This window comes from Bubalus kerabau, chromosome 9 (genome assembly GCF_029407905.1).
Source record: "Bubalus kerabau isolate K-KA32 ecotype Philippines breed swamp buffalo chromosome 9, PCC_UOA_SB_1v2, whole genome shotgun sequence".
In the NCBI taxonomy this organism is placed as follows: domain Eukaryota; kingdom Metazoa; phylum Chordata; class Mammalia; order Artiodactyla; family Bovidae; genus Bubalus; species Bubalus kerabau.
Window position 1 is genome coordinate 17,119,703 of NC_073632.1, and position 24,828 is coordinate 17,144,530.

The 24,828-nt window shown below is 43.4% G+C and overlaps 1 protein-coding gene across 1 annotated transcript in view; it reads left to right on the top strand.

The window, feature by feature from the left end:
- Positions 1 to 24,828, top strand: part of COL19A1 (collagen type XIX alpha 1 chain) — a 447,290-nt gene that overhangs the window by 400,778 nt on the left and 21,684 nt on the right. The window contains exons 41-48 of the mRNA XM_055534763.1: positions 835 to 888; positions 4,680 to 4,724; positions 11,711 to 11,755; positions 11,858 to 11,920; positions 16,883 to 16,918; positions 17,054 to 17,098; positions 19,932 to 20,102; positions 21,854 to 21,920. Coding sequence (XP_055390738.1) covers positions 835 to 888; positions 4,680 to 4,724; positions 11,711 to 11,755; positions 11,858 to 11,920; positions 16,883 to 16,918; positions 17,054 to 17,098; positions 19,932 to 20,102; positions 21,854 to 21,920 — 526 coding nt within the window. The remainder of the gene's footprint in view (positions 1 to 834; positions 889 to 4,679; positions 4,725 to 11,710; positions 11,756 to 11,857; positions 11,921 to 16,882; positions 16,919 to 17,053; positions 17,099 to 19,931; positions 20,103 to 21,853; positions 21,921 to 24,828) is intronic.

Here is a 24,828-nt window from a genome sequence, read left to right on the forward strand (position 1 = left end):
TTCTCCCGGCAATCTTGATTCCAGCTTGTGCTTCTTCCAGCCCAGCATTTCTCATGATGTACTCTGCATAGAAGTTAAATAAGCAGGGTGACAATATACAGCCTTGACGCACTGCTTTTCCTATTTGGAACCAGTCTGTTGTTCCATGTCAACCCACTTAGTCTCTCTTAATTTAAAACCCATAATGTTTATTGTTATAAGTTAGCAGCTTCCTTCACCCTGACCTTTCTAAATGGGTTCCTTGAGGACCTAAAGTTTACAGTCAGCTGTGACCATACAGCAGCATATGTAACAGATTTTTTTAATAGAAAGGCTTACTCATCCCCTTTCAGTGACCCATCAGCAGTAACTGCCCCTGGGGCTGTCCTCTGAAGCGCCAAAGTTCATGTCCAGCTCCAGGCAATATTGAGGGATGATAAACTTTGGTTTGAGAGCTCCATCTTTAGTCTTGTTTTCTGACAATCTGGAAGCCTTAGGTACCTCACAAATGCAAAGTTTATTAAAGCCCAGCCTTTTCTTCTATCTCTTATTGAAATTGGAGTTATCACTGACTAGAGGAATTCATTCAGAGCAGATTCTTAATCAGAATAAAAATAGTTAATTAGAAAAAATACTCATACTTCAGGGAATAGCTTTATTTTCTAACTATTTTCAAATACCAAATGCAAGAATACAGATGCTTGAAAATAGAGCACACTGTTTGCTTGCCAGATTACCAATCAGTGTTTGAGAGAGTACTTTATAGGCAAAAAAATAAAAAATCCTTGCTTTTGAAATGAATGATTTAAAAACCTTTCATTGTTGCTTTTGTGTTCTTATGTTCATATTTAACAGGGAGAACCTGGTGCAATGGGGTTGCCAGGACTAGAAGGATTTCCTGGTATAAAGGTAAGTGCAAGGTTAAGCGTGTGTTCACCAGTTCAACATTCAAAAATGTTTATTGAGCACCTACCATTGGACCAGGAGCTGTTTTAGGTTTAGGGATACCTAAGAGAACAAAATAGACAGAAATCTCTGTCCTTGTGAAAACTGTGTTCTAAGCAGGGAATACAGAAACTAAGAGAATAAATACAAATAATTAACAATATTGTTAGTAAGTGCTGTAGAAAGAAAGAAAAAGTAGAGGAGATTCAAGGGCATCAGGAGTGTGGAAGCGGAGGGTGTGATTTTAAATCAGGTGGTCTGAGAAATCAGGAACTAGGCAAAGACTTGGAAGGGGTGTGGGGATGGTCAGTTAGCTAAACCCCTGAAGCCAGAAGGAAGAAAGTTCCAGGCAAGATGAGGAAGTTCTTGAGATGTAATGTATAGCACAGTGATGCTAGGTAACAATACTAAACTGTATGCTTGAAATTTGCTAAGTGTTCTCAACACACACACAGACACACACACACAGTGACCTGTGTGAGGTGATGGAGATGTGAATTAGCTTGATTATGGTGATCATTTACCAATGTATATATGTATATCACATCATCAAACTGTACACCTTAAATATATACAACTAGAAAAAGAAGGTCTTAAATGCCCTGAGACAGGAACATTCCTGTACATTCAAGGAGACCCGGGGAGTGAGCGAGGGAAGCATGCTAGGAGATCAGGTCAGAGAGGTGGGGTGGAGGTGAGGGGCAGCCCTGCCCAGCAGTGCTCCTCGCTGGCCCATGGAGGACCAGGGCCAGTCTGCAAGTTTTGTCATGGGTTTGGAGGCAGGGTAAGCACATAGATGGAGAGCAAGCATGTAAACAACTTGACTTTTGACATGGCCATAATATCCAAACATGTGACCCACGTTGGTTCATGATGCATTAGAAAATAAATAAGCAAGTAAATTGCTCCTTCACCACAGGTAGTTTGAGTAGCACTAATTAATAAAGAGGCTTATCAGCCATCATAAAGACTTTCTCTCTCACTCTGAGTGAAATATGGAGCCAGTGGTGGCTTCTGAGTAGAAAAGTGATGGACCTGCAGCTGGAGTGTAAGGAAAGCTCCTCTGTCCATGGGATTCTCCAGACAAGAATACTGGAGTGGATTGCCATGCTCTCCTCCAGGGGATCTTCCTGACCCAGGGATCGAACCCATGTCTCTTACATCTGCTGCATTGGCAAGCGGGTTCTTCAGTAGCACCGCCTGGGAAGCCCAATGGGACAGGGAAGACACAGACTACACCCATATATTGGGCAGTGGTGTTGGCTCAGACAAGAGCAGAATCAGTGGAGCTCCTGAGGAGGCTGAGGCTCTGGACATGTTGTGAAGGAAGGGCAAGAGTCAGGGATGGCTCCAAGGTGCTTGACCTGAGCACCTGAGATGATGGCATGTTATCAACAGAAATGAGGAAAGCTCTACACAGAGTCTGTTCAGACAGGGTAGGATGAGAATGATCCATAGTATAATTTTGGATGTGGGACCAATTATGGGAATTATCTACTAGACAGCATAGTGGGGGTACTGGAGTAGGTGGTACAATAGAAAAGTATAGAGTTTAAAAAGAGGTCTAAGTGCAGATATAAATTGATTGTGTAAGCCTATAGGTGCTATCTGAAAGTCAAGAGGCTGGAAAAGATCACCAAGAGAATGACAGTAGATTTTTTTTTAAAAGAGAAGAGGATCACAGACTGAGCCTTGAAGCCCTCCAATATTAAGATCAGGAAGAAAGCAGGGGGTGAGCAAGGGAGACTGAGATGCAGGGACCAGAAGTCTCATCTGAGAGTGAGGTAGGGAGAAGAGTTTGGAAGTTTGAGGAAAAGGTCTTCTACAAGAGGGCAAGTCCAGGAACCACAGAGTGTGGTGGCTGAGCAGAAGCCCCTCGAGACTCATGGTCATGAACTGAAATGAGACCAGTCAGTGAGACTGTGTCCATGCGCACAGAGCAGGAGGGGAGCTGGGTTTAAACGAGTTCCCGTTTTGACAAATAAGTGAGAGAAGCACGGATGGGACTGTGAGCCGGCAGTATATATAGCGAGTGATTATAACCAGTGACCATGGGATCTAAACTAGATACACAAGCAAGAGGGGCCATCTAGGGAGTGAAGGAGCATGAAAACTTTTCTACCAGGGATGGTAGAGAGGTCTTTGTGACATCAAAATTTGGGGGGGTTCAAGGTACTCAAGGGAGTGATTTACAATGATGGAAGATGGTGGTCCAAGCTTGGAATGCAGGCAGTGGAGGTTACAGAGAGATACTGTCTTTGATTAGGTCTCAGGTATAATTATGGAAATAAGAATTCTGCCAGATAATTAAATTAGACTGATTCAAAGTACTGTGAGACCCAATCGTTGGAAGGACCATATGATCAGACAGGAGCCCTCTTAACTTCATCTTTATCAGATATGCAAATATTTCCATTGAATGAAAAGCCCCAATACATTCATTTCCAGGGTAAAACCCTGCAGTTTAAAAGAGCAAAGTGAATTGAGGCCTATCTGTTTAGGTCCTTCACCCACTTTTCTACTAGTTCTTTTTTTTGTAACTGTAGCTACGGTTTATATAATGAAGACACTACTTCTATATTATATGATGGAGCCTTTATCCTAATTGGTCCTTGCCTTTCAGTTTTATGTTTAATCTTACAGAATTTATATGGAGTATAATGCAAAGAGAGGAATTAGACTTTTTCAAAGAAATTATTCAATTATTAGCACTATTTGTTGAATAATACAGCCCTTTCTTTACTAAAACCCTATTGTAAATGTTGGTCTGTTCCTGAACTTGCTGTTATATTGCATTGATATACTGCTTAATCTTGGGCCAATATTCCATATTTCAATTATTATAGCTTTATTGCATGCTGAAATATGGTATTGCTAATGTCTTTATTATTCTTCTTTTACTTTTTCTCTTATCCTCAAGTATATTTATTATCCCAAGTGAACTTTAATATCATTTGATCAAGCTGCAATTTGTAAAAATTGCATTAAATTTATAAATTAGTTTGGGCGCAATGACACCTTTACAGCGCTGTCTTGCCCTCCAAGAACAAAACATCTCTCTCCGTTTAATCAATTCTTTTATGTCCCTCAGTGAACTTACGAAGTTTTTTAATGTCGATTCTGCCCAACAAAAATTGCCATTTTATTGCCCCATATATAACCATAAGTATTTTTAGCCTTGTCAGCTTTATCTAAAATACCACACTGCCTTTGGAAAAAAGGTTGAGTCATTCCATTGTTCAGAGAAATTCCAGGGGTCTTCTTATTGGCCTCATGAGGAGAAACTACAAAATCCTTAGTTCTAAACACATTCATTTTAACCCTACATCCAATGAGACGAGTCTATTGAAAGCTTTTCAGAAGACATTCAAGGTCTTAGTCTTTTAATTATTGGTAATAAGTTACTTTTGAATATGTGGAAGAAATATATTGGCTAATTTTACCTGTAAGTATTATGCGGTTCTGTCTTAAAGAATAGGTTAACAGAAGTGATACCATGAATGTTTATTTTCATTAGTATTATTTGCTTTGGTGTTATGGGGAAAAAAGAGCGAGAGGAGTCTTCAGTAGGTTCCATGGCTGCAGTTCTTATTTTGTCCTTTCCCCATCTGGCCTCTAGCTTCACACCAGCTAATATTGACAACATTTGTAAGTTCCAAAGAGAAGCTTTACCAAATCCAAATCATTATCTGAGCATCAGTTTTGGCAGTGGAGATTGAGTGGGTTTGATTCTAAGCAGTACATGTTTTTTTCAGGGAGATCGAGGGCCGGCAGGCCCCCCAGGAGCGGCAGGAATCTCGGTGAGTTCAGTTTATCTCACGTTGTTCTCACGGGTACCAACCGCCAAAAGGGCTGGGAGCACAGGGTGACTCCTGAAACTCGCAGTTTAAGAAACAAAGTCCCCCCAAAAGTTTTTTTAAACCCACCTGTTTCTCTCCCACCTCAAGAATGCTCCTGTCTTTATTTTCCTCTTTTAAACTTTTTCCTTTGTTTTTTTCTTCCCAACTCACTTTCACGTGGGGAGGGAAAGCCATAACCTGTGCTAATGCATCAGTACCACATAGCTCTGAGAAGCTTGTTGGGTTTCTCTATTCTTGTAATAGTTCAAGGTTTCTTAATCTTCAGAAAGCAAAGCTCTCATCCTCAGGCAATGTGCTTCAGTATCTTCGTATTAAGCTGCCATCTGCCTGAGTTTTCCCTCAGCTGGTGTTATTAGCGGAGCTTTATTGCTGCTAATGTTTCCTCATAAACTAGCCCTTTAAGCCTCTCAATCATTTTTGTTGCTCTCTGGTGTCAAATGTTTTAAATCTCATCAAGGTCTTTTCAAATGAATAGGAAGTGCTCCAGGAAAGGTTAAAATCATTTCTCGGAGCCCTAGGGATCATTTTGATCTTCATTCATGATGCTCTAATTAAAATTTTGTGGTCAGGCTTTATGAATAAGAGCCCATTTATCCTCACCAGGTGCCCTGCAGGGTGAGCCAGGGTAGGAAAGTCAGTGGAAGCCCTGTACTTAAATCACAGGAACATGAGAAAGACAAGAAAGGGCCCTACCATCTCCGCGCCACCCACTGACCTCTGCCAACACCCACTAGCACCCAGAGCCTCCCAACAATCCCCCCACTCCATCCCTCAAAAGGCCAGAAGCCACTCTGCCTCCCTCTGTTTCATTGCCAAACCTAACAACAAAAAATAAAGACCCGTCCACATGGCAAACCACTCAAGTATCCTTGCCTATAAAATCCCATGAGCAGAGGAGCCTGGTGGGCTGCAGTCCATAGGGTGGCAAAGAGTCGGGCACGACTGAGTGACTAACACACTCCATAGAGAGGCATCCTGTATGGAGGATGACATCCCCTTCTTTAGCTGTTTTAGGTCAAGTCTAGTCTTAGTATGATTGTAAAAGTCACATGAAAATATTTTATTTAGCAAGCACTGCAGGGTTTTTATTGTTCAGTCAATAAGTCCTGTCTAACTCTGTGACCCCATGAACTGCAGCACACCAGGCTTCCATGTCCTTCACTATCTCCTGGAGTTTGCTCAAATTCATGCTCATTGAGTCAGTGATGCCATGCAAGAGTTTCTATACCAGAAAGCATTCTTCTTGAAAACTGGCTCACACTTAATCCCATTCCTCCCCACTCTCCCCAGCTCCCTACTGTTCCTAGCAACATATTTGCACCTGCCTTTAGGATCACCTTGGGTCCCCTTACAACCTGCGTCTCTCATATTCACACCCTGTTTTTGTTTCCACTATGTTGTTTTCCACTATGGTGAAGTGTAATGCCCTACTGTATTCATCCAGGTGGGACTATAAATTATGTTCAACTAAGTCACTGTATTCATCCAGGTGGGACTATAAATTATGTTCAACTAAGTCTGCCATAAAAGGAAAAATACTAGCAACCACTGAAGTATTTAAAAGATCAGTGACAGACTCAAAAGACAATCCAAATGAATAATTCCAAGAATATTTTTGAAGGATGCAGCATGATTGAAACTAGAGGCTGCCCTGCCACTTGTTTGGGTAGATCTAATACATTTACCTAAAATGCAGTTTTCATATCTCATCCTTAAGAAGATTAACTGACAATTACAAAAATGAGGAAGGGTTAAAAAAAATTGCATGCTATATATATAAAACTGGCTATAAAAAAAGTTTTTAAACTGTTACTTTGTTTTTTTATAACTGGACTTTACCGTGGCTCAGAAAATGAAATAGTTCAAAGATTCTGGAAATAGCTACACAGCAGTGTGAGTGTACTTAATGCCATTTAATTGTACACATAAAATGGTTAAAATGGATTTCACGTTATGTATGCTGCTGCTGCTAAGTTGTTTCAATCGTGTCCAACTCTGTGTGACCCCCATAGACGGCAGCCCACCAGGCTCTCGTGTCCCTGGGATTCTCCAGACAAGAACACTGGAGTGGGTTGCCATTTCCTTCTCCAATGCATGAAAGTGAAAAGTGAAAGTGAAGTCGCTCAGTCATGTCTGACTCTTCCCGACCCCATGGACTGCAGCCTACCAGGCTACTCCATCCATGGGATTTTCCAGGCAAGAGTACTGGAGTGGGGTGCCATTGCCTTCTCTGCACGTTATGTATATTTCACAACAATAAAAAAAAAAAATAATAAGATTATGGTTCTGGTTGAAGCAGGGATGTTCACTTGCTTTGCACATTACAGACCTCTGCTGAGAATCAGCGGGCCCAGTCCTACTCCGCCTAGAAGTCTGTCCCTTCCTAGTATGTAAACAGGCCATCCAGAGCCTTCCCTTGGCTCTTCCTCTGCTCCCTCCCAGGATAGCAGGTGGCTCCCGGGGGCACCGTATCCTCCTCAGGTCCTCTGAGATCCCTGCTGGCACTGCCTGGCCTTTGGGATCTTCATCTGGAGCTCCAGGTGCGAGTTCCCTGTGCCCCTGAGCCCATGCCAAGTCCCTTTGGAACACTGGCTTTCTCAGCTCTAACACATGCCCCAACTCAGGTCCAGGAGATTCCAGGAGCTCCTGCTGCACTTGGGCAGTGGGGGGCCAGGTGCCATCTCAGGCCTGTGTCTGCCTCGCTTCACCACTCAGCCATCGCTGACCTGCCAAGGGGCCTTCTTGACCTCCAAAGGACCTGCCAAGAGTTCTACACAGCAAGTAGAGAAAAAGCCCAGGTTTCCCTCCCTGGAAACCTGCTGGGATTTCTATGGTCTCAGCCCCACACCGACATCCCCATCCACATGAGGTTCAAGGGGCAGGAGGTGGCTCCTCAAGGACAGGATTCTCAGGCCTGGTCTGAATACTAGCCCACTGCTACCTGTGCTGGTCCATCTTCCACTCTGCTCTGTCTCAGAGGTCTCTCTGGTCCACAGTGTCTCTGCCCTCAGTCCTCCAGGCCTTCTGTGCTTGGTCAGACCAGTTTTGTCCTCTCCTTTCCAACAAAAACGTTTTGCAAATCAAACATGCTTCTTTTCAGGCTATCTTACTATGAATGCAAAAACCTTCTTGTGAAATTCAAAGTCTAGGATTTCTATCAGAGAAGGCAATGGCACCCCACTCCAGTACTCTTGCCTGGAAAATCCCATGGGCGGAGGAGCCTGGTAGGCTGCAGTCCATGGGGTCGCTAAGAGTTGGACATGACTGAGCGACTTCAGTTTCACTTTTCACTTTCATTCATTGGAGAAGGAAATGGCAACCCACTCCAGTGTTCTTGCCTGGAGAATCCCAGGGATGGGGGAGCCTGGTGGGCTGCCGTCTATGGGGTCGCACAGAGTCGGACATGACTGAAGCGACTTAGCAGCAGCAGCAGGACTTCTATGACCCTTTCTGCCCTCCTTTCCCTAAGGTAAAGAAGAGCTGCCTGTCAAACAAGAGGGGTTCCCAGAAATGAGGATATATTTGTTTAGCATTTTCAAAATTCTTTTTTTAATTAATTTATTTTAATTGGAAGATAATTACTTTACAATATTGTGGTGGTTTTTGCCATACATCAACATGAATCAGCCATGGGTATACATGTGTCCCCCCATCCTGAACCCCTCATCCACCTCCCTCCCCACCTCATCCCTCTGGATTGTCCCAGAGGCACCAGCTTTGAGTGCCCTGCCTCATGCATTGAACTTGCACTGGTCATCTGTTTTACATATGGTAACACACATGTTTCAATGCTATTCTCCCACATCATCCCACCCTGGCCTTCTCCCACAGAGTCCAAAAGTCTGTTCTTTACGTCTGTGTCTCTTTTGCTGCCGTGCATATAGGATTGTCATTACCATCTTTCTAAATTCCATATATATGCGTTAATATACAGTATTGATGTTTCCCTTTCTGATTTACTTCACTGTGTATAATAGGCTCCAGTTTCACTCACCTCATTAGAACTGACTCAAATACATTCCTTTGTATAGCTGAGTAATATTCCATTGTGTACCACATGTACCACAACTTCCTTATCCATTTGTCTGCCAATGGACATCTAGGTTGCTTCCATGTCCTAGCTATTTTAAACAATGCTGCAATGAACATTGGGGTACATGTATCTCTTTCAATTCTGATTTCCTTGGTGTGTATGCCCAGCAGTGGATTGCTGAGTTGTATGGCAGTTTTGTTTCCAGTTTTTTAAGGAATCTCCACACTGTTCTCCATAGTGGCTGTACCAGTTTGCATTCCCACCAACAGTATAAGAGAGTTCCCTTTTCTCCACACCCTCTCCAGCATTTATTGTTTGTAGACTTTTTGATGGTGGCCATTCTGACCCACGTGAGATGATACCTCATTGTGGTTTTGATTTGCATTTCTCTAATAATGGGTGATGTTGAGCATCTTTTTGTGTGTTTATTATCAATCTGTATGTCTTCCTTGGAGAAATGTCTGTTTAGTTCTTTGGCCCACTTTTTGTTTGGGTTTGTTTTTCTGGTATTGGGCTGCATGAACTGCTTGTATATTTTGGAGATTAATTATTTGTCAGTTGCTTTGTTTGCTATTATTTTCTCCTATTCTGAAGGCTATCTTTTCACCTTGCTTATAGTTTCCTTCATTGTGCAAAAACTTTTAATTCAGTCCCATTTGTTTATTTTTGTTTTTATTTCCGTTACTCTGGGAGGTGGGTCATAGAGGATCTTGCTGTGATTTATGTCAGAGAGTGTTCTGCCTATATTTTCCTCTAAGAGTTTTATAGTTTCTGGCCTTACATTTAGATTTTCAATCCATTTTGAGTTTATTTTTGTGTATGGTGTTAGAAAGTGTTCTAGTTTCATTCTTTTATACGTGGTTGACTGGTTGACCAGTTTTCCTAGCACAGCACTTGTCTTTTCTCCATTGTATATTTTTGCCTCCTTTGTCAAAGAAAAGGTGTCCATGGGTGCTTGGATTTATCTCTGGACTTTCTATTTTGTTCCATTGATCTATATTTCTGTCTTTGTGCCAGTACCATACTGTCTTGATGACTGTAGCTTTGTAGTATTGCCTGAAGTCAAGAAGATTGATTCCTCCTGTTCCATTCTTCTTTCTCAATATTGTTTTGGCTATTCAAGGTTTTTCTGTGTTTCCATACAAATTGTGAAATTATTTGTTTTAGTTCTGTGAAAAATACCATTGGTAGCTTGATATAGGGATTGTGCTGAATCTACAGATTGCTTTGGGTAGTATACTCATTTTCACTATATTGATTCTTCCAGTCCACGAACATGGTATATTTCTACATCTATGGTAATGGGATCATACTTATCAATAATTACCTTAAATGTAAATGGGTTTAATATTCCAACCAAAAGACAAAGACTGCCCAAATGGATACAAAAACAAAACAGGGGTTTTGTTTTGTATCCATTACAAGAGACAATATGCTGTCTACAAGAGACCTATCTCAAACCTGGGGACACATGCAGACTGAAAATGAGGGGCTGGAAACAGATATTTCATGAAAATGGAGACCAAAAGAAAGCTGGTGTAACAATACTCATATCATATAAAATAGACTTTGAAATAAAGACCATGATAAGAGGCAAAGAAGGAAACTACATAATGATCAAGGGATCAATCCGAGAAGAAGATATAACAGTTATAAATATATTCGCACCCAACATAGAAGTACCTCAATACATAAGGCAAATGCTAAGAAGTGTGAAAGGGGAAATTAACAGGAACACAAAAATAGTGGGGGACTTTAATACACCTCTCACACCTATGGATAGTTCAACCAAACAGAAAATTAGCAAGGAAACACAAACTTTAAATGATACAATGGACAAGTTAGATCTAATTAATATCTGCAGTGCATTTCACCCAAAAACAATGGATTTCACCTTTTTCTCAAGTGCACACAGAACATTCTCTAGGAAAGATTACACAGAAATCCCTTACATTCCTATACACTAACAATGAAAAAACAGAAGGAGAAATTAAGGAAACAATCCCATTCACCATTGCAATGAAAAGAATAAAATACTTCAGTTCAGTTCAGTTGCTCAGTCATGTCCGACTCTTTGCGACCCCATGGACTGCAGCACGCCAGGCTTCCTTGTCCATCACCAACTCCTGGGGCTTACTCAAACTGGTGTCCATCGAGTTGGTGATGCCATCCAACCATGTCATCCTCTGTCGTTCCCTTTCTCCTGCTGCCTTCAATCTTTCCCAGCAGCAGGTCTTTTCCAGTGAGTCAGCTCTTCTCATCAGGAGGCCAAAGTATTGGAGTTTCAGCTTCAGCATCAGTCCTTCTAATGAATATTCAGGTCTGATTTCATTTAGGATGGACTGGTTGGATCTCCTTGCAGTCCAAGGGACTCTCAAGAGTCTTCTCCAACACCATTGTTCAAATGCATCAATTCTTCGGCGCTCAGCTTTCTTTATAGTCCAACTCTCATATCCATACATGACTACTGGAAAAACCATAGCTTTGACTAGACGGAATTTTGTTGGCAAAGCAATGTCTCTGCTTTTTAACATGCTGTCTAGGTTGGTCATAGCTTTTCTTCCGAGGAAAATTCATAAAATACTTAGGAATAAATTTACCTAAAGAAACAAAAGACCTATATATAGAAAACTATAAAACACTGATGAAAGCATTTTCATAATTCTTATCCTCCCTCCCCCCATCCCCCACCACACACCCACACATGCATTGAGGGACTGCCTTCCTATCTGCACAGTGGAGTGTGGTCCGCAGACTCTGACCAGCGGGAATGGCGCATCAGTGTAGAGCCACACCTGCAGCACAGGTGCTACACACACGGGTGTGGAAGGAAAACACGTGGCCTTATTCAGTAATTTAGCTCCTAACATTTCCTCGTAATCTGATTCCTCAGGGGAAACCCGGAGCCCCAGGCCCCCCAGGAATTCCAGGAGAACCGGTGAGTTGCCTGTTTCTGACTTAGCGGTTGTCCTTGTGTTTACCACAAGCAGTTCTAAAGCTTTTCTTGGCAACTAATGTTTGTCTGTGGACATGTCTACAGGGGGAGAGAGGCCCTGTTGGAGACATAGGTTTCCCTGGACCAGAAGGACCCTCAGGAAGACCTGTAAGTCTTTTTCATTATTTAAAATTTGCCTCTTTAAGAAAAGTTCTCAGCATGGCCTCTTTACTTGTCACCTCAGAAAGTGAGCTTTGAATACAGAGTTTCTGAGGAAGTGACAGCAGGTCTGGCAATGGCTTCTTGGGGTGTGGTTCTCCCTGAGGGCCCAGCTCCCTGTGAGTATGTCTTAAATCACCATGGGAACAGTGAGGCCTTTTATTTTAAGTGTCAGGAAATTAGACTCATTATTTCTTAGGTCTAATGTTCTCAGCGGAGTGAAAAATGAAATGGCCTGTCATATCCTGAAATATGCAGACTCGCAGATATAACACCTGTGTGTGGAGCTACAGTAGAAAGAGGCTCTGTCTCCAGGTTCCCTCCTTTATCTGTGGACTTGTTCTTACACCTTCGTTAATCACTGCCAAAAAACATCACCCACTCATGTCCTAAAAGAGCTCTTGGCTACTGAGACATAATATTGATGTGACGTTGTAACAGTCATTCTGATTAATTCAGTTCAAGTCAACATATACTCAGGTCATCCCTGCTATGTGCTAAGGGTGTGCTGGGCCCTGAGGGAGGGGAGGTATACAGGAATAAACAGGGTGCTCTTTATAGAAGTCCCTGCTCCCTCTGCTTGTTTCTGTGTCATGGACTGGGTGGGAGTGGGCTACTGTTAGGAGAGGGGGGCTGAAGGTGACCAAACAGCACAGAATTCAGGGGGCTGATCAGTCTCTGTGAAACCTCAGGGTTGGGGCATCCCCTGGCCACCATCTCCCCAGAGAAGCAACGTGAAAAAAACAGGAAGTATATGCAGTTTAGAGTCAGGGAGATCTGGGTTTGCGATATGACGCCAAGGGTTTATGAGTCACTGAGGTCACATGACATGGTGCGATGTCCAGTGCCTGCCATGGAAGACGGTCCATTAACATTAGTTTCAATGGTGCGATGTCCAGTGCCTGCCATGGAAGACAGTCCATTAACATTAGTCTCAATCCCTACCTCCTCTCCCCTGCCTTTTACCAACTCCCCATCCCAGCCCCTGTAAGGCACTCTCAGATGCCATCACATTCCGAGGGAGTTATGCAAAAAGCAATTTATTCAGTCAGTGAATGCTTCTTGAGCACCTAGGACATGCCAGGCACTGTTCTGGGTGCTTGCTGCTCCTTGGATTTGTAGTGTAGGGATACAAGCCAGAAACAAACACGCACGATTCAGGTAGAAGACGACCTAAGCAGGGTAAAGCCCTGGAGTATCATTTCAATAGGGCAGTCAAACAGCATCCAGCATTGGAGCAAACCCTGTATGGTAGGAGAGCTCAAGCCATGGGGAAGTCAAGTAGACAGCAGAGGTGGGGACAGGGGACATTGTTTCAAGAAAAAGGAAAGGCTAGCAGAACCTTCTGTGTTGAAGGAAGGGCAGAAGGCACAAAGTCAAGAGTGAGGTGAGCTGAAGGAGAGCAGGAAAGACACAGAGGGAGAGGCTGGCAGTGGCCGGACTGTGAGGAACTTCTGAGTCAGGGATGGAGTTTGGGTTTCATTTGAAGTCTGATGGAGACCCACTGGAGCATTTGTAGCGGGTAAGGAAATGGCTGGACTGCATTTTCAAGGACCACTCTGACTCCTGCCTGGAGAGCCGACCATGGGGAGCAGGGTGGAAGCAGACAGAACCTTGCAGAAGCATTGCCATGCCGTGTCTTGAAGGCAGAGCCATCGGCACTTGCTGATGGACCAGATGAGTGTGTGACAAAGAGATACAGCAAAGCTGTGGTTTGCGGTCTGAGCAACCTGGTCAGTGTGGTGCATTTGGTGAGACAGGAAAGACGGGAGATGGATGAATCTGGAAGGAAACACCAGGAGTTCTCTGCTCTAAAATGTTCATCTTGAAGCACTAGTAGACTACCAAGTGGAAATGTCAAGTAAGCGGTGGATATATTCTTCTGGAATCAGTGGAGAGGCCAGGACTGCAGAGACTGATTTGGGTCTTTCAGTCTGAGCCTGGATGAAATGAGGTCACTGTGAACTGGGAAGAGAACAGAGCCGTTGGGAGAGGCTCTGGCCGAAGGACCGAGAAGGGGCAGCCAGTGAGAGGAGAAGAAGGCCGGGCGAAGGAGAGTTCCTGTATGTTGAGGGAGCCAAGTGTTTAAGAGAATGGAGAGGAAACCACGTGGAAGAGTACCAGGGGAGCTTAAAATTCTCCCCTGGGTTTGGAAATGTAGGCATCACTGGGGGAGAGAGTATGGCATGGTGGTATCGTGGTAAGAATGACCTGCTTGAGAACTTTCCTGGTGGTCTAGTGGTGAAGAATCTGCCTGCCAATGCAGGAGACACAGCTTCCATCCTTGAACTGGGAAGATTCCACGTGCCACAGAGCAACTAAGCCCACGCACCACATTTACTGAACCCACGCTGTGAGCCACAACTACCTCGCCCGCATGCCTCGGGCCCATGCTCCGCAGCAGTAGAAGCCACTGCAGTGAGAAGCCTATGCACTGCTACCAGTGAACGTCCACACACAGCAGCAGAGACCCATTCCTAAAAGAATGAAAAGTGAAAGTCGCCCAGTCGTGTCTGACCCTTTGCGACCCTGTGGACTATACAGTCCATGGACTTCTCCAGGCCAGAATACTGGAGTGTGTAGCCTTTCCCTTCTCCAGGGGATCTTCCCAACCCAGGGATCGAACCCAAGTCTCTTGCCTTGCAGATGGACTCTTTACCAGCTGAGCCACCAGGGAAACCCAAGAATACTGGAGTGGGTAGCCTTTCCCTTCTCCAGGGGATCTTCCCAAGCCAGCGATCGAAGCCAGGTCTCCCGCATTGCAGGCTGCTTCTTTTCCAGCTAAGCCACAAATATAAAAAAAGAATGACTCTATTGAAAGGGGACATTGGGAGATACAAGAGAGTGGGCTCTGAGTCAGGAGAGAAGACTCATAAGTAGAAACTGGTCTTCACAAGGAACAGGGCAGAACCTCCTTCTTAAGAGGAGCGAGGAGCAGAAGTCAGAGTTCTCATGAGCACAGGTGGGTGGGGCTGGAGGCAGAACAGTGAGTGGGTCCCCTGCTGCTGTTTTCTCCATGAAGGATGTAAGTCATCGCTGAACATGAGCAACGGGCTGGCAATGCTGGTAACGCTGGAGGTCTCATGAGACAGGAAAATATGTGCAGGCACTTTTGAGAAGGAGGAGCCAAGTTGAGAAATACCGAGGGGTCGCTTGGGGGCTGCTGCCACAGGTACAGGTCAGAACACCTGAGCAAGGGCCCCCTTCCTCTGCAGCCTCAGGCCAGTGCTCAGAGGCAGGCGTGTGGGAGATGGACACCTGAGTTAGAGAGAAGAGTAGGGGTCTTTCGGATAAGTGAAATGAAAGGGAGAAAGGTAAATCCATTGAGGTTTTTGTAAAAATTTCTGAAACTGGGACCTTCCCCGCCCCCCACTGGTGATAAAAAACAAGTTAATAACATCTTCATAGAGAAAAGAGATGGGCTTCCCTGATGGCTCAGTGGTAAAGAATCTGCCTGCAATGCAGAAGACCCGGGTTTGATCCCTGGGTTGGGAAGATCCCCTGGAGGAGGGCATGACAACCCACTCCAGCGTTCTTGCCTGGAGAATCCCATGGACAGAGGAGCTTGGCGGGCTACAGTCCATAGGGTCACACAGAAGCAACGACTGAAGCAACGAAGCAGCAGTAGCAGAGAAAAGAGAACACATATGACAGTCACTAATGAATTATAAAAGACAAAAAATTATCTATAAGTTTGTTCATTTTCTTGTATTGTTACCAAAAACATGAATTACACTTTTACACCAGGTTTATCTTCTCTTATTCAAATGACATGGTTGTTTCTTTCACATCCTCTCCTTAACCAGCTTTATCTTTTGCTTGTGTTTCTGGATGGCATAAATCCTTAGAACTCGATGCTTCCGGCAACATGGTCCTAGTTAAAGTGCTCTAGGTAATTCCCAGGATGTTCAGGGAGGTTGGGGGACTGGGCTGGGTTCCCAACCCCGTGTGATTACAGCAGTGAAAACACCTCTTGTCGGAAGAGCCATCCTTGTAGACTCCGTCCCAGCCCAGCGAAAGTCTCCCAGGCTTTGCAGAGGAGGGAGTCCATGCGCCTGCCTGCTGCTGAGAAATCACTTCCTCACCTTGGTCTCCCTCTTCAAATCAAATCTCAAACCTGCTGTGGGGCTCTCAGCATCTGATGTGACCCTGAGTGCTTTCCCTCCTTATACCTACCAGCCGGGGCTTCTCCTGGGCTCACGAATCTTCAAGCAGGATGAGGCTTTATTATCAACTATGGAACTGCCTTGTAGAGTTTGAGAAGCTTCCAGTTTAATAAGAAGAAACCAGTATTTAATACTCTCAGAAAGCACAATTACAGATTTCTCACTGTCCTTTCCTATTTTCCAACTGAAAAATAGCAGTTGTCTCTGGCTGACAGTTTATTTCATAGCAAGATCAGGCTCTAGCCATGTTATGAAATTTCTCAAGCAGCAACAGAGGCCATTTACTGAGAATGACTCTCTTTGGTAGGAAAATTGTTGAAAGTGAACAATGAATATCATATACTGGCCACCCAGCACCATGGGAAGCCTTCTTATTTCTCAGAATGGACCTAATGGAATAAGTGAGGAAAACAACCCTGGTGACTGTTTATAGTGAGCTAGGCCTTTTCTGTTATTTCCCTAAATCCCTAGTTTTAAGGCCATTATTTATCCCTGCTTTGTAAGTGGAGAAGCTGATGCTATTACGGTTAAGTAAATTGCCTGAAGTAAATGGAACTTGTAACTTATAGAGTCAGAATTTAAACTTGGGGCTAATTCTGTCGATTTTGTTTTCTATTTCACCACACTGCCTCACCAAAATCTCACTTGAGATATGATACAGTCCTCGAAACTTTACCCTTTTGTTGCATTTAATTATTCCTGTTAATGCAGAATCAGAAATACTGACCATTATTTGTCTTTACAGGGAATAAATGGGAAAGATGGATTACCAGGTGTTCAGGTATGGAACATGTCATTGGAAATAAATGTTCTAATACAAAACTACATCCAGATCACCTGCCAGAATTCCTGGTGGAGTAGATTGATGAGGAATCTTGGCATGCAGTGATTTTTAGAGCTGACATTTGTTTTTCAGGGCATCATGGGTAAGCCTGGAGAGAGAGGCCCCAAAGGAGAACGGGTATGTACGTTCCTACTATGACTGTTAAGTCCGTCTCCACAGTTGCCCCATCATTTGAATTATATTTTTAGACCCACTAGAAATCTCTTGATATGAAAAGCCTTAAGGTGTACAGGAACCAAGATCTCTGCCAGGCATAAAACAGGGCCATTCAAGGACCCTGCAGTAGGCAATATGGCAGATACGCCTACCTGCTCGGCCTTTATTCCCAACTATGTCTGGTTTGTGATCCCAGTTTGGAAAGCTCCTATGAGCCTCCTGTGTCAGACACATGACCCACTGTAACCATCACCCATGTGCTTTTCACCTAGAGTAGGGTTTCTCCACCTCAGCATTGTTGATGTTTGGGAGCAATAATTCTTTGCTGTAGGTGCCCGTCCCGTGCTTCGTTAAGATGTTTAGCAGCATGCCTGGCCTCCACCCACTAGACGCAGTACCATCAGCCTCACCTTGCATTTTCACATGCTTCCCAGGGAGCAGAGGTGTGGTGGAGACCACCCCCTCCCCCAGTCTGGGGGAGTAATACTTGGTTGAGTAAGGGGCTGGGGTCAGAGGTAGAGAAAGACATATAGAGCTATCAGTAATGCCAGTTCTGGTGTGTGTGTTTAGTGTCGTTTTGGTTGTTGATATCAGTATTGCAACTTCCCATTATTTTTTCTAAGAAAGTTTAACGTTTTCTACTAGAATTGGATTTATTACTCAGCCACAGGTTCCTTGAGCATTGTTATTTAGGGGTTCTAGTGAGGGCTTGTGTGCATGTGCGTTGGGGAGGGTGGGGCATGTTCTTATGTACTGGTGTCTGTTTTACTTATCATTACACAAATAATCTGGCTTCCCTGGTGGCTCAGTGGTAAATAATCTGCCTGCAATGTAGGAGACCTGGGTTTGATCCCTGGGTTGGGAAGACCCCTTGCAGAAGGAAATGGCAATTCACTCCAGTGTTCTTGCCTGGGAAATCCCATGGACAGAGGAGCCTGGCAGGTCACATGGGGTCACAAGGGTTCCATGGGGTCACAAAGAGTCAGACATGACTTGATTATTGAACGACCACCAGCACTACACAAATAATCCATGATAACTGAAGGAAATACAAAAATAGAGAAACCATAAAGAAAAAAGAAGAAAGTCTGCCTTATGTCACTATACAGAGATAAGCACTATTGATATTTTGGACCTATTTCCATCTCACTGTTATACATAAGGTAATATACACATTTGCTTAATGCATCGATGCAAGTGAGCATATACTGTTTTAAAAAAATGGGTTCATACTCTTTGGTAAATGACTTTTTTCACCTAACATATGATGACCATCTTCCCATGTCAGTAAACCTAGATCCACATGGACCTTTTAGTGGCTATATGTTATTCCAGCATTTGGATATACCTTTTCCAAGGTATTTAGAAAATACCTTGCCCCTTTTTTTGGGATATTTAGGTTCTTTCTAGTTTTCATAATAAACTTACTACAATAAACATACTTGTACCTAAATTATAAATAATTTTAATTGTGTTTATTTTGCACACACTCAAGGTGTGCTGGTAGTTCTTCTGTTTCTTTCTTTTTTTTTTTTTTTTTTGTCTTAATCATCTCAGATATTTTTCCAAATGTGACCCGGGTTGACATACTTGTAGGAGACATATTTTTATAACTAAGGCAGTAGAATTTAAATTAGGTCCAAATGATTTTCTTCTTTGTACATGGCTTCTTTCTATATCTCTTCATTTAGGATCAGATAGATCTCAGTAACTATTCATTCATTTCATTATTTTTTAAATCAGGAAAAATAGAGTTTGGACTTTTGCAGAAGAATCACAAATAGAAGAATAACACAGTAAAATACGGGGCAGGTCAATGCACCAATCTCTCATATTCAGTGTGATCATCACCTCCTGGAACTGTGGAACTAATATTTGAAATATGGAAACTGAAATATCTGCCAACATACATACATATTCATTCATTTATATTCCATCTCTCTCTCTCTCTCTCTCTCTCTCTCTCCCTCTTTCATACTCTCATGCACAAACTTATATGGTAGTAAATGCCTTGCAAGAAAAAGTCAGCATAAAAGAAGCTTCTCAGATTCAAGCACATCTAATTTGTTATGGCATCTCATTCAATGAATTTTTTATAGTTCATTTACATTATTGAATAAATGATCTCAGTAATGACCTTCCACCCCAGTCACCTGCTTTGAACATTCCCAAAGGCTGTTTTTTCTCACCTTCCTCAGTCATGTTCTTTTAGGACATAGAATGCACTCACACATGTACACACACACACACACACACACACAAGTGTACACATGGGTAAAACATGAGTGCAGAAACCAACCCACAGAAACTAACAAAGACCAAACCATACAGGAGAAAGCATAAAAAGAATAAAGTACCTGATTTAGGAGAGATTTTGAGCATCCTGAAGCTTTTCCAAATGGACGCTTTCAGTGATGAAATCTTCTTAGCCGTCTTCCTCTGTTATCGCAAAGGAGACCCAGGCCTGAAGTGGCAGCGCCACTGTGGACTTTCAGAAATATCATCACTCTGGACTGACGACCGGGTGCAAGTAAGCTCATCACTGACTTTGAACTAGTGCTTTCTGAGTGCCAGTGCCGCTCTAGGCACTCTAGTGAGTTAACTCACTTCTCAGCATCATCTATTCGGTGGATACTGCTAATAGCCCCCCTTTAGGGAGAGGAAGCAAGCAGGGTGCAAGGAGTTTAATCCACTTACCAAAGGCTCCACAGCTAACACATGCCCGTATGAATCCAGAACCTTTGCTAACATGGTTCTAGAAGAGATCACTCTAATTCATTTTTTCCCTTAACAGGGTGATCAGGGAATCCCAGGAGACCGAGGCCCACAGGGTGAACAAGGAAAACCAGGCCTTCAAGGGATCAAGGGAGCCATCGGTCCTGTGGGGCCCCCAGGAAACAAGGGCTCCCCAGGATCCCCTGGGCACCAGGGCCCTCCAGGCCTCCCCGGCCTCCCCGGCTCCCCGGTAAGTGGGCAGAGAGCTCCTGGAGCTCCTGGCTGGGACTGCAAGTCATAAGCCTTTCCAGATAAAGTGAACCTCAGCTGGCCTCTACAAGCGCAGCAATCATGTTATTTATTTCAAGTGATGTGCCGGGTCCCATGCTGAGTACTCACTGAACATTCCCTCCTTAGATCTTCACAACTAACCTTAGAGGACAGGTGACCTCTCCTTCCATGTTGACAAATGCAGAAGCCGAACTTTGACCTGTCCAGGGTCACAGTGATCTAGGGGTCAGACAGACCCAGCCCTGACCGACTCCAGGGCCTTGCCCTCAAATACCATCGATGATATCCCCTTATACTACACAGAAAACACACATCTATTTATGTTAAAACTCCATTTTGTTGACTGTCAGAATCTGCCCTGAGTGGTGCTTTGAAGTGGAAACCCATTGGCCTAAGAGAGTACCTGGCTAAGGAGGCCCGTGTCTTTATAAGCATCCTCAGGAGGTGGTGGGTGGCCATCCTGCAGAGGAACTGAATCAGAGTATGTCCTTGTCAGGAAGAAAGGGGGGCGGTCCTAGTGTGAGGCCAGAGAATGAAGGACATGCTGTCCCCTGATAAACAGCTAAGTCCAGAGATTGGGCCGAACTGGCCATTCCCACCATACTCTGGTTCACCCACTCTTGCTACGCTCTGCTTGAATCAAGCCTGTGCGATGAACTCTCAGTGCTGTGCCAATATGTGGTATTAGATGCATTCATTCAAACAGTGAAAATAAAATATTCTGAAATTAGAACTATTCTGTTCCACAGAAGCTATCACTCTGTGTGAACCCATCATATTGTCTTTAAAGCCACACATGTATCCCTGGATAGTAACCACCAAATACAAAGAAGAGTAACAACATACTTTGAACCCTTAACCACTGTGAAAAATGATAGCTCCCTTTTAAAACTATCAAGGTACTGAAATAAAACATTACTATTATAAATGTTAAATGCTATTATAAATGTTAGGTTCTTGGTCAAATTCATGTAGATTTATTTGTAAAGGGGTTAAAAATCAAGTGGCATCATCTACCTACTTCCCTTTACCAGACTCCACAGCATTTTCTATCAAGAAAATTTCAGACTTCCAGTAATCCATCAGTTAAGGGTCCACCTGCCAATGCAGGAAACACTGGTTTAATCCCTGGTCCGGGAAGATCCCACATGCCGCGAAGCAACAGAACCCATGCCCCACAACTTGTAACCGTGTACCACAGCTGCCAAGGCCTGTCTACCCTAGAGCTCGTGCTCTGCACCAAGAGAAGCTACCAGTGAGAAGCCCGAGCACCGCAACTCAAGAGCAGTCCCCAGTTGCCACAAATAGAGAAAGGCCACGCGAAGCCGTGAAGACCCAGTATGGCCAAAAATAAACAAATAAAAATGTTAAAAAGAAAAGAAAATTGCTTAATACAGGTTTGCCTGCAGTGTGTAAATTGCAAAATAAACTTGACCATGAAGTGGGTAAAACTTAGTAAGCTTTAGCTCATGAATGAAACATGTTAAAGAATCAGCCCAGTTAGAGTGCTCATCCTTTGAAGACACATAATAGAATCGGTTAGATATTGACTTTACCAGTATCCAGGGATTATTACAAAGGACAAAATTATTTTGCTAGATCAATGGATCTTTACAGACGTTTACAGCATGCATGCCAACCCACTACTTCTATTCTTTATTCATTTGTGCTAGGTTCTGTATTAACAGACCTTTTCTTCCTCTTCTTTAGGCTGATGTGGTTTCATTTGAAGAAATAAAGAAGTATATTAATCAAGAAGTTCTGAGGATTTTTGAAGGTGAGATTTGCTGAGTGCCCATTTCTGCATTGTCCCCGCTTCCTCCTCCTCCTCTGCTGTTGACAGTCTCCCCAGCAATGTTTGTCCAAAGATGCTGTGCACCATCCGCCTTAAGAGGTGGCCTGTCCTAGGATGGGGCAGCTCAGATAGGAGCTTCTTACTCACATGGAGCTAAGTTTGCCTCCTTGTAAGTTCTCTCCTTATTCCTGGTCTGTAGCCACCACAGGGACAGGACCTTCTCTTCACATGACAGCCCTCTTGAGTGAGCACCCACAGCACCCCTCCTTAATCTTCTCCTCCATGGGGCAAACATGTCCGGTTCCCCCACGCCATCGCCCTGTAGGAGCGGCCCTCATTCCCCAGGAGTATTGTGACCAGGCAGAGGACAGTGTCTATGGATCTAGACCAGGCTCAGTGAACCATGGCCACAGCCCTGTTTACCTGCCTCTCACTGCTGTTACAGCCAGAAGCTAAGAAGCGCTTTTACCTTTTTGGCAGGTGGAAGGAGGTGTTTGCTTGCATGCTAAGTCACTTCAGTCGTGTCCGACTCTTTGCGACCCTATAGACTGTAGCCTGCCAGCCTCCTCTCTCCATGGGATTGCCCAGGAGTGGGTTGCCATGATCTCCTGCAGCGGTCTTTCCAACCCAGGGATCAAACCTGTGTCTCTTTTGTGTCCTGCGTTGGCAGGCGGGTTCTTTACCACTAGTGCCACCTGGGAAGCCCGTGGAAGGAGGATACATTTCTAAATGTTTTTTAAATCAAAATAATATTTCATGACATGCAAAATGATCAGAAATTCAAATCTGTGTCCATAAATAGTGTCAAAGGAGTGCAGTCACACTCCTTCCTTTATGTATTTTCTCTGCTCGCTTTCATGCTGGACAGCAGGGTTAAGTATATGACAGGGACTGTGTAGCCTGCCAAGCCTCAAATATTTACTTTGTGACCCTTCTCCAAGAAAGCTTTCTGACCCCTGATTTAGACACTTCAATAATGCAGCCTAAGATAGTGTTCCTTTAAAAAAAAGTATCCATATCACACTGTTGATTCATTTTGACTTTTAAATGAGCTAACAACCCTCCATCCACCTTATAGAAACTTTAAAAAAATTGAATGTTTCTCATTATGCTTTGTGTTCATTTTTTAAATGTGTGTGATTTTTGTCTATTTTTACTCAACTTCAAGTGATTCTCATGCATACATTGTTCCAACCTGAAAATATCTTTTGGAATCTTGTCTCATTGTAGGGCAGGTTGCCTGACTCTCATAACTTTGTGTCATTTCTAAATTTCATAGGCATGTCATAATTTTTGATAGAAATGTAGAGTTAAAAGGATTAGGTCTGAACACCACTGAGTTCCTCCTGCCCATTTGTAAAGCATCTATTTAATCTATTTTAGCAAGCTCTGAATCCAAATAGTTGTCTTAAAATCTAATCTACATTTCTTTATTTACAAGGATATTACATAATTTTGTCGAATGATTTGCAATAATCAAGATCATTTCCCCTCAACTGTGAGCTTAATAAGGTGGGAATTGTCTTTAGAAAATAAATCCTCATCGGTTCATGATTCCTGCTTCTTTTGCACAGCATCCTTTCTTTGCTAAGCTAAACATGCATTGTTGAATTTTCCAGGGAGTGAGATTACAAGATACCCCAAGTTCATCTTAAGGCTTTTACTGCCAGCATGAAGTTACTCTCTCCAGGAAGCCTGATTATTTTAAGCAGAAATTAGTAAGACAGAACAAAATGTCAGCACTTGAGTTAACATCATCTTATTTCACATGAGCACTAGAGAGAGAGCAGAGTAGCCCAGGGACTTAGGTCACTTCAGTGACAAAATAGAAAAAAAAAAAAAAAAGCAGTTTTTTCAAAGGTCATGAATTCATGCTGCTGATTACAACTTAGAGGGTTTCCTCAGTGCCAGTCATCCTTGGCCATCTGCTTATACAAAAGCATGGGTTCTAGAAAAAACTGATGGACTATTAGGAGTGAATGATGGGATTGCCAACCATGAGCTTTATTGAAGGTAGTCTAGTTGGTGTTTTTTTTTTTTTTTTAATTGAAGGACCCTCAACTTCAGTGTCATGAAGTCTCGTTCTGATCAGATTTCCCAGAGGAAACACTTGCATTACCTGCCTGGCTGCTACCATCTGGGGAGCAGGGTAGGAGGCTCCTGCTGGGGCCTCAGCTCCAAGCATTGCAGCTTCCATCTCTTCTCCTTGTTCTCAGTCTGGAAGCCTGGGTCTCAACACAGTCTGCGGTCTTCCGTGCAGAGATGGTCTGTTTATGCTCTTCAGATAATAAACCCTCAGGCTGGAATTGGGAAGGGGCAGTGAGCCAGCCGCACAAGCAGAGAAAGGGATTTTAAGACCATTTCCTAAACAGGCTTCCAACCAGTCTCCCTCATTTCAGTTCCCCTCCTTCACCCTCACTTCCACATGTAACTCATGCAGTCATTCTGAATATTTTAAAGATTTTATGGTTTGACACAGGCTGTCCCTCAGCTTCCAGTGTGAAGATTTGGTTTTTGTGAGTCTGTGAAGTTATCCACACTCCACCATCTGAGAGCTTCCAGAGTTTAATGTCATCTCCTTTCATAATATTTTTCTCCTATTCTCATGGTTTTATGCCTTTAAAAATAATTTACTATTGTTTTTGTAGGGATATAAGAAAGAGTTAAAGCAGACACATGTGTTCAATCTACCGTCTTTACTCATGATAACATTTCAAACAACAAAGGGAACAAAGGATTAGATCGAGCCAGAGTTAGATGTAGCAGTAGCAACCCTTGAGTCATGATGAGCCCCTGAGCGAATACGAAGCCACCAAATGACGCTGCTGAATTAACAGTTAATATGAAACTGGAACATCATTCTTAGGATATGAAAGGAAATTGCTCTTCT